The following is a 13,516-nucleotide window of genomic DNA, read 5'->3' on the forward strand; positions in this document are numbered from 1 at the left end:
ACTTACAGATTAAAATCCTTGTAAACTTCTTATTTGGAAGCTTCTTCTCACCCACGTATGAAGGCTAAAAGAGTTTGCATAATGTTTTTGCTGTGTGTTCAAAACAGCGTCTGTCAGTGACTTCGAACATGTGCTAGCTACAGCAATATGTTAAACAAGCAGAGGTGGGAAATCTTTCTTTTGCTGTTCTTAAATCCCTGTGATTCTCGAAATGAGTTAGAGCTGGACAGCTTCTTATCCTGTTGTTACCTAGTTCTTTTGAGGTAAAATATGCCTTTACAAACTGAAAAACATTAAAAAAATCTGTTCCAAACTACAGAAAAATATCATCTGGTAGAAAAACGATGGCTAAAACTGGAAGGGTACATAACTGGGTTTCAGTTTCTAGTAAGGGGTGTGAATTTTGTGCAGCTATCCCTGTAACACAAGTCATAGGCGATATGCTGGATTTAGAAAGAACAACCAAAGATAGTCCCAAAACTCTTCTGCAGTTCATGACAAAAATCCTTTCCAGAGAGATGGACTGAAAAATGGTTTAATATAAGACGAAAACCAGGGGAAAAATCTTCTCTCTTGCTCTGGAAATAACAAGATTGGACCTTGCTCCTTTTAAAACTTATGTCTCTAAATGTAACAAACATCTGTTAGGAATTTGTCAAACCCTGTTCTCCTCGATTCCTTTCTTTTTAAAGATTATCAAAAAGTTAAAATTTTAAAGCACATTATAACAAATCAGCTAAGGGTTTCCATAGATATACCGAGAGGTCTGGGGTAAAAGTGCCGTTGTTTGAGAGAATCTGTGAATGAAGCATGTGAGCTTGTGCCAGAATCTCTTCTGCGTGTTGCCTGCATGTCCTGAACGTCTGCTGATGCTTAAATAGCTTTCATGTTGGGTGTAAAAATTACAGCTTTTGGCACAGGTGTAGGGGCTATTCAAAAACACAGCCTGAACTGTCCACATAAAAAAAAAAAAAAAAAAGCATCAGTACCTTTTAACTGTGTTTCTTACCCCCCTGTAGACTGTACCCTAGAGGTGAGCAGTGCTGCTGAGCATATATAGCACTTTAGGATTCTCTGGGGTGTAAGACGCTATATAAATGTAAAATGTTGCCACAGCAACCAAATGTCACAAGATTCACTTGCGTAAGATGAACAACAGATACTTAGGAAACGGAGATCCCATTTGCTTGTTTTTTGTCTCCATACCAATCTGCTTTATTAAGTTTGAATAAACTGAGGCTGCAGAGCTGCATTGTTTTCTAATGATAGCAGAAGTTTTCCGCTACTTGGGTTAAGACTGGAGAATGAATGCTGGTTTCAGGTCTCAGAATAAAACCTTGCCAGGCTGAAGTGTTGCGATGAAGGGAGAAAAAAAATCAGGTTTAAGTAATTAATACATTCGCTCAGTTAATTTTAATGCTGCCAATGGGGAGGGATTTTGCAAATCTGAGGAGCGTGTTGGGGGACAGGAGAGCAGCTTACTGTGATGGATCTCCGTGTAGCAGGTCTGCGAACGCCCAGGGAGAGCAAACCAGGAACCATTTCTAAAGGCAGAGGCTCTGTCAAAAACACAGGCTGCTTAATGTACGGAGACTGTCATTAATGTTATTTCTCCTCACTCGGAGCTGTGCCTCCTCCTTCCCCCAGCCTCTCCGGCAGCGCTGCAGCGCCTGGGCTCTTGCTGCCACCTACTGTCCTCTCCTCTCCTGTCATCCCTTCTCTGCTGTCCTGCTCGCGGGCAGCAGTGTATTTCCTTCCTGGGGCTCTCCTGGGCAAAACCCAACACACGTGTTGTTTTTCCACCCCAATCTAAGACTGAGGAGGGCTTTGGTGTGTGTCCCATAGCTGTCATCAACCTGCATGCCTTGCAACGGGTGGGGAACAGAGCGAACGTCCCAAAAAAGTGTTGAAGGATCTTAATGGGAGACTTCTCCCTCTTATTTTCGCTTGGTTTGTATTTATTTATCGATAAAGATGCTGAACGGCTTCACCGAATGTCCTGCCAGGCACTGGGAGCTTTCCTTTGGCGTGAAGCTCTGGTTCTGTGGCTGCATTGCCTGTTACAGCAGTGGAGCTCGTCTGCTGGCACGGCATCTCTGCCGGGGGAGGTGGTCCTCTGCTGCGCTGGGGGCAGCAGCACGAGAGGCACGCGGTGGGCTAGACCATAGAAACGCATCAAGAACGTATGGGACACCATATAAACAATTGCAGTAACATTTGTGTTAAAAACGCCTTGCGTACTTGCTCTTGCACCCCACTTGTGTACAAGTGGATTTGCAGTTAAGGAAACTTGACTGAAGGGGTACAGTGGTTCGACTGCAACATTTTAAGAGTATGACTTGAAAGTCACACTTAGAGCACTGGAAATCAGATAGATTTGAAGCAATTTGAATAAAACTTTTTGCTTTCATTTCAGTAAACAACGTGGGAATTTCATATTCATATCCTGAATATTTCATTGATGTTCCAGACCTGGATAATGTGAGTGGTTTTTCTGTTGCTTTGCAGTGTTCTCATTGTTAGCACTCAATGCTTAATGGTTAAGGCAAAAGTACTGAGATTTGGTGAAGGTACACAAAAAAAAAAACCAACAAGGTTTTCTGATTAGAATTAAGCCAAAAGGGTTCTAAGAGTCTTACATAGGCAACATAGTACAATTGAGATGATGGCAGTCTCAGTTTTCTGAGCAGTGTTTTTTATATGTCAAACGAAGAACAATGGCATAGTGTAGTTCTATTTCAGACAGATGCTCTGGTCAGTAACTGAACACCACTCTTGTCCATGGTCTCATCTGGCTGTTGTTCTTGAGCTGCTTCAGCTTGTGGGGTGATTTTTAAGTGATGGAAGGGAATTAAGCAACCTCATGAATGGTAGCTGTATATTCCAGAACACTGTTCTGGAACTTAAATGTGACCCCTTTAGATGTTTGGTAATGTAGAGACAACTGTGGTTGCATTGAGTACTTTGTAATTGCAGGTTTTCAACACTTTCACTGGTACGTGACTTTGTTTCCAAACCCTCTGTAGCTAACTGTATACATTGTGGTTTTGGGCTTTCTGCTTAGAAAATTAAGCACTGAACCAATGTTATGAAGTGGTGAAGAGCACAATATAAACATGAATGTATGAACGTGTCTGAAATATCAGAATTTATTAAAGTTCATAAATATTGCAAATGGTGTTAGGAAATGCAGTGTCAATGAGATACATCTATGTTGGTTTTTATTAGCAGGAGTCCCTATTCAGGGATAAAACTTGGTCAAAAGCAATTGTGAGACTGCTCTGAAAGTCTGTTACTGCTCCTGATACTAAAGCAAGAAGGCACAAAGTAAAGGTGGATGTACAAGAGTAAGGTTTAATTTATCCTAGCACTTACAACCCAGGGGGTGTGTAAATGTTATTCAACAAGCTTACAACAAAACACAAATCTTTTGCTTTCTTGCAGACAATTGACAAAATGATCAACATTAACATCATGTCTGTTTGTAAGGTAAGTTACCTGTTACCAACACTTGTTCTGGAAGTGTTAATTCAAAACCAGTATACAACTCTAATTCAGTTGTCTGAAGCAGTTACTTTCACCTGTTGGGCCACAAGTTCATTTTTCATCTTAGAGTAACCTAGAATTTATGATTCTTGTAGCGGAATATTCTGATTGTTGTGTGAAATATAATTTGTTACAAAGATAATTCTTAGCTATTTAGAAGAGTAAGGTGCGTAAACAAAACAACTTAATGCTTCTTCACGCTTGTTGGTATGATTCTTCCTGTAAATCCTTAATTTTTCTCCCTCTGTATCCATGTTTTGTGGGGTAAGCACCATGATCACTGCATGCATCAGGTTTTTGTACGCTGGTTTGAGAAGGTACATAGATGTTTACTGTAAAATACAAGAGGAAGAAGGAAACCCGAATTTACAGAAGTCCGCATTAACTTTTGAAGTATAAATTTCCCTTTTTTGATATTTAGGCTGATGTTTTTATTGGGAAGAAATCAACAGCAGTTCAAGCTAAAACGCTTAACATTTATTAAAAGGAGGTTCATTCAAACGTCAGTTTGTCATCCTTGTACTCCAAAGCTAAACAATGGGCAGGGCTAATAGCAGCTGCTTACCATGACACAGGAGGTCACTTAGTGTATCGGGGAAACAGTGCTAAAGAAACTCCCTTGTGATTATTCACTGCTAAACCTTAACTTTCTCTTCTGCATAACAAAAAGCTTGCATCTCCAGCAGCTGAGGGTTAACCTTTTGCCTCAAGGCCAAAATGTTAGGTGCTTCAAAGGTGACTTGAAAGATTTGGCTTTCTTGCAGCTGTTCTGATTAGGTCAAGCACTGAATTCATCTAACACGGTGCTCTAGTAGGGGAGTCTAAACTGTAGGTGTCTTGTTTCTGAGTGAGGAAGCACAGGACCTCGGAAAATAATGCCTCTGTAGGATTTGCACACCTTGTTTAAGCAACAGCAGTGAAACATGCAACCCTTGCATGACTGAACCAGGAGAGCAGCTTGCTGCTAACTTTCACTTCAGTGTGCATTTATTTGACATGTTAGAACTAACTACTTGTTGCAAAGTTAGAAATGCTACAACAGTAGGTCTTCAGCAACTTTTCTAGTTGAAAAGCACAGCTAATGTGATAAGCACCGATTTTAGTTGGCCCAGAGTGTTTGTAGGCCATGGGGTCTTGTGGCACTCCTGCAAGACTTTCATCAGAGAAGTCAGTTATTGGTGGGCACCTTTGAAAGTTTCTCTTACAGATGCTATTTAGCAGACCTTTTTTTTTTTAATGTTAACACAGTTACACCAGGTATAATCAGTAAAGTAGTAAGGTGTGACATCTGTGCTGTGCCAGCAGAGGGAGTGCACTATTCAGTGATGAAAGAATTTGGGGTGTCAGCCCTCCTGGAAATGTTTCTGTTTCTTTAGACTAGGAAAGTTTCAGCTGAGCTATTTTAATATGTTCTTCTGAAGATGGTAGGCTGGAATAATTTGAGGCCTGCTTTGTTGGATATGTACCTAAAATTCCAGAGACACAGCTGGATTATATTGGTTTCCAGAATGAATTAGCGCTGCTAAGAGTTTCTGTGCTTATAATCAGTGATATCCAACTAAAGTTAACAATGACAACAAAAAGAGTCATACAATTTGTTTTCTGGTAAAATTTTCAGTGTGTGTTTTCACATTATAATGTGGTTGTTGCCACATACGTAAAAATGTACCCTCTATTTGCTGTGAGGCTAGTGTGTTAATAGTATTTTTCCATTTGTTTGCAAACTTTTTCTTGACCGTGAACAGCTCGTGCTACTGGGTATAATCAGAGTTTGAGCATAAGCTTCCAGGCTTGAAAATGTTCCTCCTGCATGAGCCTGTTGTGTAATTAAACAGTAGGCATGCCAGATGCTTACTGTTTTGGGGAGAGGAGCACATTAGAGATATGTACCATCTGTAAGTCATTTTTTCAGGAGAACCCATAGAAATAGAGAATCGTGGTAGGAGACAATTTTAGGAAAAATCTGTGCGTCCTTTTGCTTAGGTTTTGGGGACAAAACCCTGTGAACACTTACTTCAGGGTTTTATGGTGATAACACCTCTTATCCAGGGGTATAAGTTTGTGTGTTGCTTATAAAAAAGAAAAAAGAAAAAGTCTCCCTTCTCACCTGATTAAAAACATGGAGTTTAGGAGGGAAGAGAGGACTGAAGCAAGGAGGTGGAGATCTGATGAAAAGATGAAGGTACAGAAGAGGCAAAGCAGGTTTTGCTGGTACACATTCAGGCTCCACTCAGTGTTTCCACGTCCTCATCAGAGGTGTCACATAAATTGTCCACTTAGGTTCTGGAACATAGCTACCCTACCCACTTCATTTCCTTTGGGATGAAGCCTCCTCAGTGCTTAAAATGAAGTAGTATCTTCTGTGTAACCTGCACCACATGCCATCAGCAACACCTCTGTAGGACACTACAACTTTTCTGGCACGTGTCAAATAGCTAGCTAAATCACTTCTTAGGCTTGAAGTGGGAAATTTAAGATATTCAGCGTAGTTTGATTCTGCAGAAATGTTAAGGTCTGTTCTGTTGCCACAAGCGTAAGCATTTTTGAAATGTAGCACTCACTCACCCCTTCCCTTCTGACCCATCTATCTCTTTGTTGAGCAGCTCACTGGATTTCCTAGGCGATAATCTTCATGTAGGAGGGGTTACACAGAGAGAAGACCCATCTTAACCTCCCAGGATAAATTACCAGCATGGTTGGTTCTGCTGCTTAACCCTTTTGTCAGCATTAGTCTCTAATGTGGTACAACTTTCCCCAGTGTTTAAGAACGTGTTTCCTGCCACAGCTTTTAAACATGTTTCTTTCCCAAATCCTATCCTGTATTGCCTAGCCCTGTCATGTCCTTAAAGCACTGATGGATTAGGTGACCTATGAACCCCATGCTGTTGCAATTTTGGGGCTCAATCAATCTGGCATCCAATGTTGTGATTACCATGACCTGCCTTCAAAATGCCCTTTAAACTACTGAAGACAAGCTACATAAAACCCAAACATAAAACTTGGAAAATAGGGGTGCAGACAACTCATTGCTTGGTGTTAAACAAAATACCAAGTCAAAAGTCTGGGGGTTCTTCACTAACAAGCAAGTGCTGAAGAGCCAAGATTATAGTTGCCCTCTATAGTTCCTTTTTATCAACAGTGTCTGTTTCTGTTTGCTTCACCTTTGTATGCTGCAACGGACTTTGATTTCACTTGGAAAAACAGTTTGACTTGATCTGACTCTTGGATTAAAGTACTGGGAGCCAGGGATGCCAGACTTGCTGTCCAGTGGAAAAAGTGGGCAGGTAATAAGCACAGAGCATAGTTTCTCATGGTTTAGGGAGCTCTTCTTTCTCCTTTGGAAGTCACAAGAGCTACTAAGTACGTGAGAAACAGCAAGTGCGTTATTTCTGTTTGCAGCATCACAATATGCTAATTGCGTTGGGAGTGAGGCATAAACTTGTGTTCTCCTGAAAAACGAGTGGGACTAAATAGTTGAGGGAGTGCTGGCTTAGCGCTTGATTAAGCAAGGAGATGAATTGGTTTGAAAGCTATTATGTTGTAGGGGGAATGTGGTTTTCAGGCTTGCAGGCTAGGCTTCAATTGGAAATTGGCATTAACAGAGGAAGGGAGAGAGTAAATTATGGACGCATGCATGCCTTGGAGTCTGTGCTAATCTTTGCCTTGATCACCTTACTTGTGCTTTTTACCAAGTGTCAACTACAGAAGGATAATAGGCCTACAAGATCAAGAATTTTTATCATTATTGTGTTTGAGAAGCTTATAATTTGCTTAAGACTTCAAAATACATAAATAGTCTGTGTTGAACTGAGGTCTGGTGTCAGTTGCCCTCTTAATGGAAGAGGAGGGAAAGGTGAGTTGCACCAAGTAGTGAATACTGGGCAGGACAAGGGAACGACTCTAGACAATGCCTGAAAAGTCTGAAGTGGAGTTTAGGGGAAAAACAAACAGCAACCTATACAAAACTGAAAGGAGTGGATGAAGCTAGTCTATTTGAAAAAGAGGGGAAAAAATTATTTTGTAGACCTGTGCGTAGAAAGAAGAAAAGGCTGGGGAGCAGTAACTCTGAAAGCCAGCAATCATATTTCTCTGGCATGGGTGTTCAGATGGGTTAGCTCAGCCTGATACCCCACCTATACTGCTACCTTTCCAGAGGTCAGATAACTGTTGCTTGTCCCCTGCTAGAACCATATGTGAATTATTGCATTCATTGCATATTGGAAAGGATAACAACAAGAAGAGCATAATTCTGAGGGATGTGGTGACATTGACGTGTGAGAAGAGATCTGCATGTGTGTGCTTATACCATTCTAGTCAAGAGAACTTTTACATTTATATTCCAAGTCATAATCAAACAGGGAAGATGATGATTTAGCCAAGTCGATAATGCAGGTTGGTGACAGAGAAGTACAGTTGCCAGTACTCTGAAGAGGAGTAAGTGTTCTGTGAAGGTAGTCATGAATATCCCTGAAATGATCCAGAGGGAGAAATTAGGTGCTGCAGTTGTCCCAGCTTGATGTGTATCATGCTCTTAGGTTCAAAGTCAGCAAGGTGGGAGAGGGAAATGGAGCTGCAACAAAGACTTCCCAGCAATGGTAAGGGAAAGCAATTAGGGTTTTTTCTTAAAAGTACAAGCAATGGGTGAGCTTTTTTTTATTAGGAAAACCCTACGCTTCTGTATGTGTTTGTTTGTTTGTTTTTTGTAGGTTTGGGGTTGTGGGAAATACACCTTGCATTGAAACTTGCTTGAGTTATCTTTTTTCCTACACAAATGGGAAAATTGCTTAGTTGGGAAGTTTTCCTTGCAAACTGGGCTCTGAAAGTCTGAGGTTCTAAATAGAGAAAACTTTCCTAGAAGTGTTGCTCAATGGAAAGTCACTGACAATGAACAGGGGTTGCAGCGTGTTGAGTTCATAGTTCCACTTGTATATCCTGTGTTTCCCTTTCTACGTACTGACCTTGCCACGTGGATTATTGCATGATTTTCTGTTGAGCTGACATCGGTTTTACCCTGAGCCAAACAAGAATAGTTTATATTTGTAGAAACTGGCAGGTATGAGCTGCATTAAGAAATTGTTGTTTTGAAAGAGATGCGTTACGAAAACTTAATAGTAGATGCTGAGAATAGCTTCATGATCAATTTAACTAATAGTGCATGAATATAATTCCCTAGTTCTTTTAGAGTAAGTCTGCACAGGAGAGTTCCATAGGCACAGTGTCAGTTAACTAATTGTTAAATAGCTTGGTGCTTTTGTGAACTTCTGTCAATCCTCTGCCTGGGCAGTGTGAGTTATCTTATGGTAGCAATTATGGTTTTGTACAAGAGTGGGTGCATCACAGGCAATTGCTTACCTTTATTATGTTGCTTTGAGTTGTTATAACTTCACCCCAGATCTGTGAATGGAATCTGAAGGAGGCTTCTTAGCTGCATAACAAAATAAAAATCTTGCCCAAGTTCTCGAGCTTCATCCTTTTTGTACTTGCACAGGCTTCATTACAGTTCCTCACACCTTTTGGAAGTGGAAAGAGTGGCTTGCAGTCATAACATCTTACTGTAGAATGATTTGTCTCTGAATATAGAACAGTGGTATTAAGTTTCTGGCTTTGTATGACAGTTGTGGCACATAAGATGTGAAAGATGACTTTGAGTATTTTACATCAGTTTTTCCTACTGCTTATAGCAGTCTGAGTGAATATCACCTTCAAGGTGTTCTGAACTTCACAAGTCGTCTTTCTTCCCTAAGCTCTGCTCCTGTGCTATTGCTTGGATCAGAGTGAGAAAAGGCTGCAATTCAGTGATAAATAAGAATGGGAGAATTTATTTCTTCCAAAGAAACACTGAAATTGCATTGTTATAAATTCTAACTATTTGTTGGTCTTCTAATAAGAACTTTAAGTGTAGCACCTGTTTCAGAACATAAATCTAACCATATGGCTGTGTGTCTTTGCAGATGAAAATAGAAACTTCTGTTTCTCTAGACTAAAGTAGTCTTCCTTTTTTTTTTCTTCTCAAAATTAAGGGTAGAAAAAAAAGGTAGAAGATAGGTCTGGAGAGGAAGAGTGGACAATGTAACCAGTACTTGGCAGGCACATAATACATTAATTTGCAGATGCATGAACATCAAGATATATATGACAGCCGCCTTTAAAAGAATGATGAACTGGCTTTAATAAATCTCTCCCACTTGTTACGAGCATCCTGGGATTTAAGAGCTAGGCGTTGGTGTGAAAGAAGTTGACTTCAAAATAATATAGCCCTTGTCCTTTTATCTACCAAAAGAAACGAAGGAGACTCCAAACTCTGTGGTAGCGTTGTTCAGAGTTTTAGACGCGTATATGTGAAATTATTGGGAAAGAAGCCCTACTACTGCTTCATGCTTGTGTGCTAAAGATTTTATCAGACTATATAAAACAAGGTACTGACAACTTCTGACATAAAAAAGGCTGTCTTGAGCAAATTTTTCTGACACACGCGTGCACATGCATTCTCACTCTGCTCTAATTCAAACTTTCAGAAAGAAATAAGAGACTTCTTTGGCTGAGCTGGCAGTTTTTAAGTAATTTGGTGTCTGGCTACTCTGCCTGAAATTACCTGAGCCTTCTGACTCCTGGGGGAGTACCCATGGTTTCAACTGCAGCACAGGTATTTCTGTGGAAAGTAGTAGTTCATTCAGAAAAATGGTTGTCTGAGGAAAGCTGAAGTGAGTTCAGTACCCACCAACTGAAGGCATGCTACTTAGGATAGTTCCCAGCCTTTCTTTTAGGTTTTCTGTCACTTTTTTCTGTCACTTTCTTCTTTCTTTATTAGGTTGTCTTCGGAGAAAGAAACCCTACAGTAGAGTTCTCCTGTGTCCTACCTGTGAATTCCCAGGGACTCAGACTTGCAGCGCTTTGGCATTTATTAACTACACCCCGTTGCAGAACTGGCTGTCTCTAAATCACCCCTAGATTCTTTGATTCTTTATGTGGAACACGTTTATTTAGTTCTTGATCTGTTTCTTGTTGAACTGCCGATTTCATAATGGCGTATCTGAGGTTATGGCTCTTGAAGACAAAGACATTGGCTGGTTTGGTGATTTTGAATAAAGATCATGTAAGCAATTGGACACAGTTATTAGTGGAAAAACTACGTTTTTGCTATAGCTTGTTTTCTTTGAATTGATGCTGGGAGCATTTTATACATGTGTATAAAGTAGAGATGTGCCAGATAATCTGAATGTGCCTACAGAATGCTTTGCCGGCATTTTTACACTAGTGCTCTTGCATTACTGGAAGCCTTACCATGGACTTGGCTGGGAGAGGTGAGACTGACTCAAAGAGCTGCCTTCTGTTTCTTAGTTCTTTAAAAAACAAAACAAACAACAAAAAAACAGTATTTTTACTGCACAAAGATATTAAATATTCATGTTTCTCTTCACATGTTACAAGAGGTAAAAACATAGATAGGAGAAACAGCTTTGCCTTATTTCGCAGTTGTTTTTTTTTAAGTTCTCTAAAAATGCTCGTTTTAATGGAAACAAGTGGAGGTGATGCTAAGAATGAAATCCAGTTTTGTCATCAGTGTTTTTCTGTGGGGGTGTTTGTAGGGCAAATTTGACTGCCTATCCAGCTGAACTTTGGAAACCGACTATGTAACAGCAAGCTGTTGGGGAGAGTGTTCTTCATTTCCAGTGGTGTTGTGTACCTACTGTTATGTGTCAGTTGTCAGTGGCTTCATAGTTTCTTAACCTGTGTAAGTCAAATACTAGTTATTGTAGCATGTTTTTCTGTGCTCTCATTTGGGTAGCAATAGTAACCAGCAGCTTTGTAATATGCTAAGCTTAGAGCTGTGTGTCAGCTTGCAGTTGGGATTCAGACCGTGACTGCATTTGTAAGGATTTATGATGAAGTTTCAAGCATGTGTTCCCCTCTGCATTACAATGGGAGATGCTATACTAGTTTTTCAAACCAGTTATGGGTTTGCCTAAGGGGAGGCAATTGCAGTTCATGTCCGCATGTCAATCTATGAAGATGATATGCAGCATTATACTGCCCTGACAGGCAAGTAGCAGTATGCTGCTTTTTGCCAAGGGATCTGTGGTAGAGATCGTAAAGCTTGTACCAGATAAAAGATCTGCTGTTCTTGAGCTAGTATTAGACTCAGCCGAAATCATTCTTTATCCGTACAGAATTAAAATAGGCACTTTCACATCTCTTTTGAAGCATTACTATGTGAAAAAGCTCAAGTATAGTTATGTCAGAGTTTGTTTCAAAGTTGCATCAGACCTGTTTAGCTTTGATGTTTACCACCTCTGGAAAAACTTGGCTTGACTTCTGGGGCAGTGCCGAGAGGTGCGTGTGTCAACAGCCCACTCCGTAGAAGTAAGGTCTGTTCAATTCCTGCACCTGTCGAAGCTGTCACACAGCATGTCTGATGGCAGAATCTATTCCAAATGAGAAATGCCAATAAAATACAAAACACAGCCCTTCTCTGCCTCTTTCTGTGTATCGACTGTGATCAACTGAAGTCTAGTTTCCTTTTGTGGTTTCTCCTTTATTCCTGAAATGGTACGTTTTACAATTGGAAAAGCAAACAAAGCCAAAACCAGATTCCACCACGTGTAAGGGTTAATGCAGTAGTGATACTAATATGAATAGCTTGCTACAGTAAGTCAGGTTTGCTGCTTCTAATAAGAGTGCTTACAGGTGCTTTGTACTTCTGTATATGCTGATTTTTTTTCCCCTCCAATCCAACTCAAATCTCACGTATCAAGTTAATTTGGTATCAGCAGGGATACTGTTGCGTTTTGGTGCCATTAAGTATTTTCTTGCACACCCATCCACCACTGTCTCAAGAACTTTGTTGGACAGCATTTTCATTTAAAGTTGTATGTTTCTTGTCTGATTTGTCTTTGGTGTCAGTAGTATGACATGTTAGCAGGGTTGGTTGGGGGCTGGGTAGTATTTGGCACAAGCTGAATTTTTTCTTTTTCTACATTATTTCTTACAGGCAGAAACTTTGGATTCAGTTCAAATTTTAGGATGTTAATTAGTGTTAGAAAATTAGTTATTTCATGCTATCTGAAAATTCATCAAGGTTTGGATCAATGCTTGATTTCTCTCGTCAGAGCTGCTTGCCCTGCGTTTGGGAAGCTTGTTTTAGGATTGCTGCTCTGGAGGACCTTTCAGCTAGGTTGCAGATGGATTGCTCTCACACCTGATGAAGGCAGCACTTTGCAGAGCAGTGGGGAAGTCTCCCTGGCTACTTCTGTCATGGGAGGATAGTTTCTTTTATTGTGGACAACATCTGTGTAATCAGGAGAATAACGTTTTGGGGTCCTAAATGCTTTCTGTATGTAAGATAATGTTTACAGCTGTAAAACTAGGGCTGCTCAGAACTTACCACTGAAGCAGTAGCCTATGAACTCATTTTCTGTACGTCCATTGCAGTAATGCTCTCACTTTTACACAAAGGCTGCCCATGGTCGGAAGCAAACTAAACTTCTTTTGCCTACCTTCTGACAGTAACTATTCTTACTGTGTTAATGCTAGAAAGCTTTAATAATATTTATTATAAAATAAAGGAGATTGGTTTGAGCAGTGAGATGTATTGACATGGTTACCAGAGCTAGAATGCTCATCTTCAGTACTTTTGTCCAGTGCTCTTGCTGCTCCGGTTTGATTTTTTTTAATTAACATCAGCAGTTCAGTAAGACTAGCTAAAATGCACTGCGTTTTGTCCTGGGTTTGGTATGGGTGGTGAATTTGGTCAGTCTTGGGGAACACAGATGCTTTTTATGGGGAGAGAAAGATCATACACATGGCATAGTATGCTGGTGTTTCAGTGTTCTTCGGTAGCCACGGATGCTGCAGGGTGGCGAAGGCATTTTTATTTACTCTTATTGTACTTCTGCTACTAGCTGGATCGGTTCACTGGTTTCAGTGCACACACTACTTGTCAGAGCCAAGTTACCCAGGTAGAATAAAAATA

General features: G+C 40.4%; 1 protein-coding gene across 1 annotated transcript in view; it reads left to right on the plus strand.

Annotated features, from left to right (window-relative positions):
- The window catches only part of HSD17B12 (hydroxysteroid 17-beta dehydrogenase 12), a 76,461-nt gene that overhangs the window by 46,105 nt on the left and 16,840 nt on the right, over nt 1-13,516 (plus strand). The window contains exons 5-6 of the mRNA XM_040559252.1: nt 2,417-2,481; nt 3,445-3,489. Of these exons, the coding sequence (XP_040415186.1) occupies nt 2,417-2,481; nt 3,445-3,489 (110 nt within the window). The remainder of the gene's footprint in view (nt 1-2,416; nt 2,482-3,444; nt 3,490-13,516) is intronic.

Source organism: Cygnus olor, chromosome 5 (genome assembly GCF_009769625.2).
Source record: "Cygnus olor isolate bCygOlo1 chromosome 5, bCygOlo1.pri.v2, whole genome shotgun sequence".
NCBI lineage: Eukaryota > Metazoa > Chordata > Aves > Anseriformes > Anatidae > Cygnus > Cygnus olor.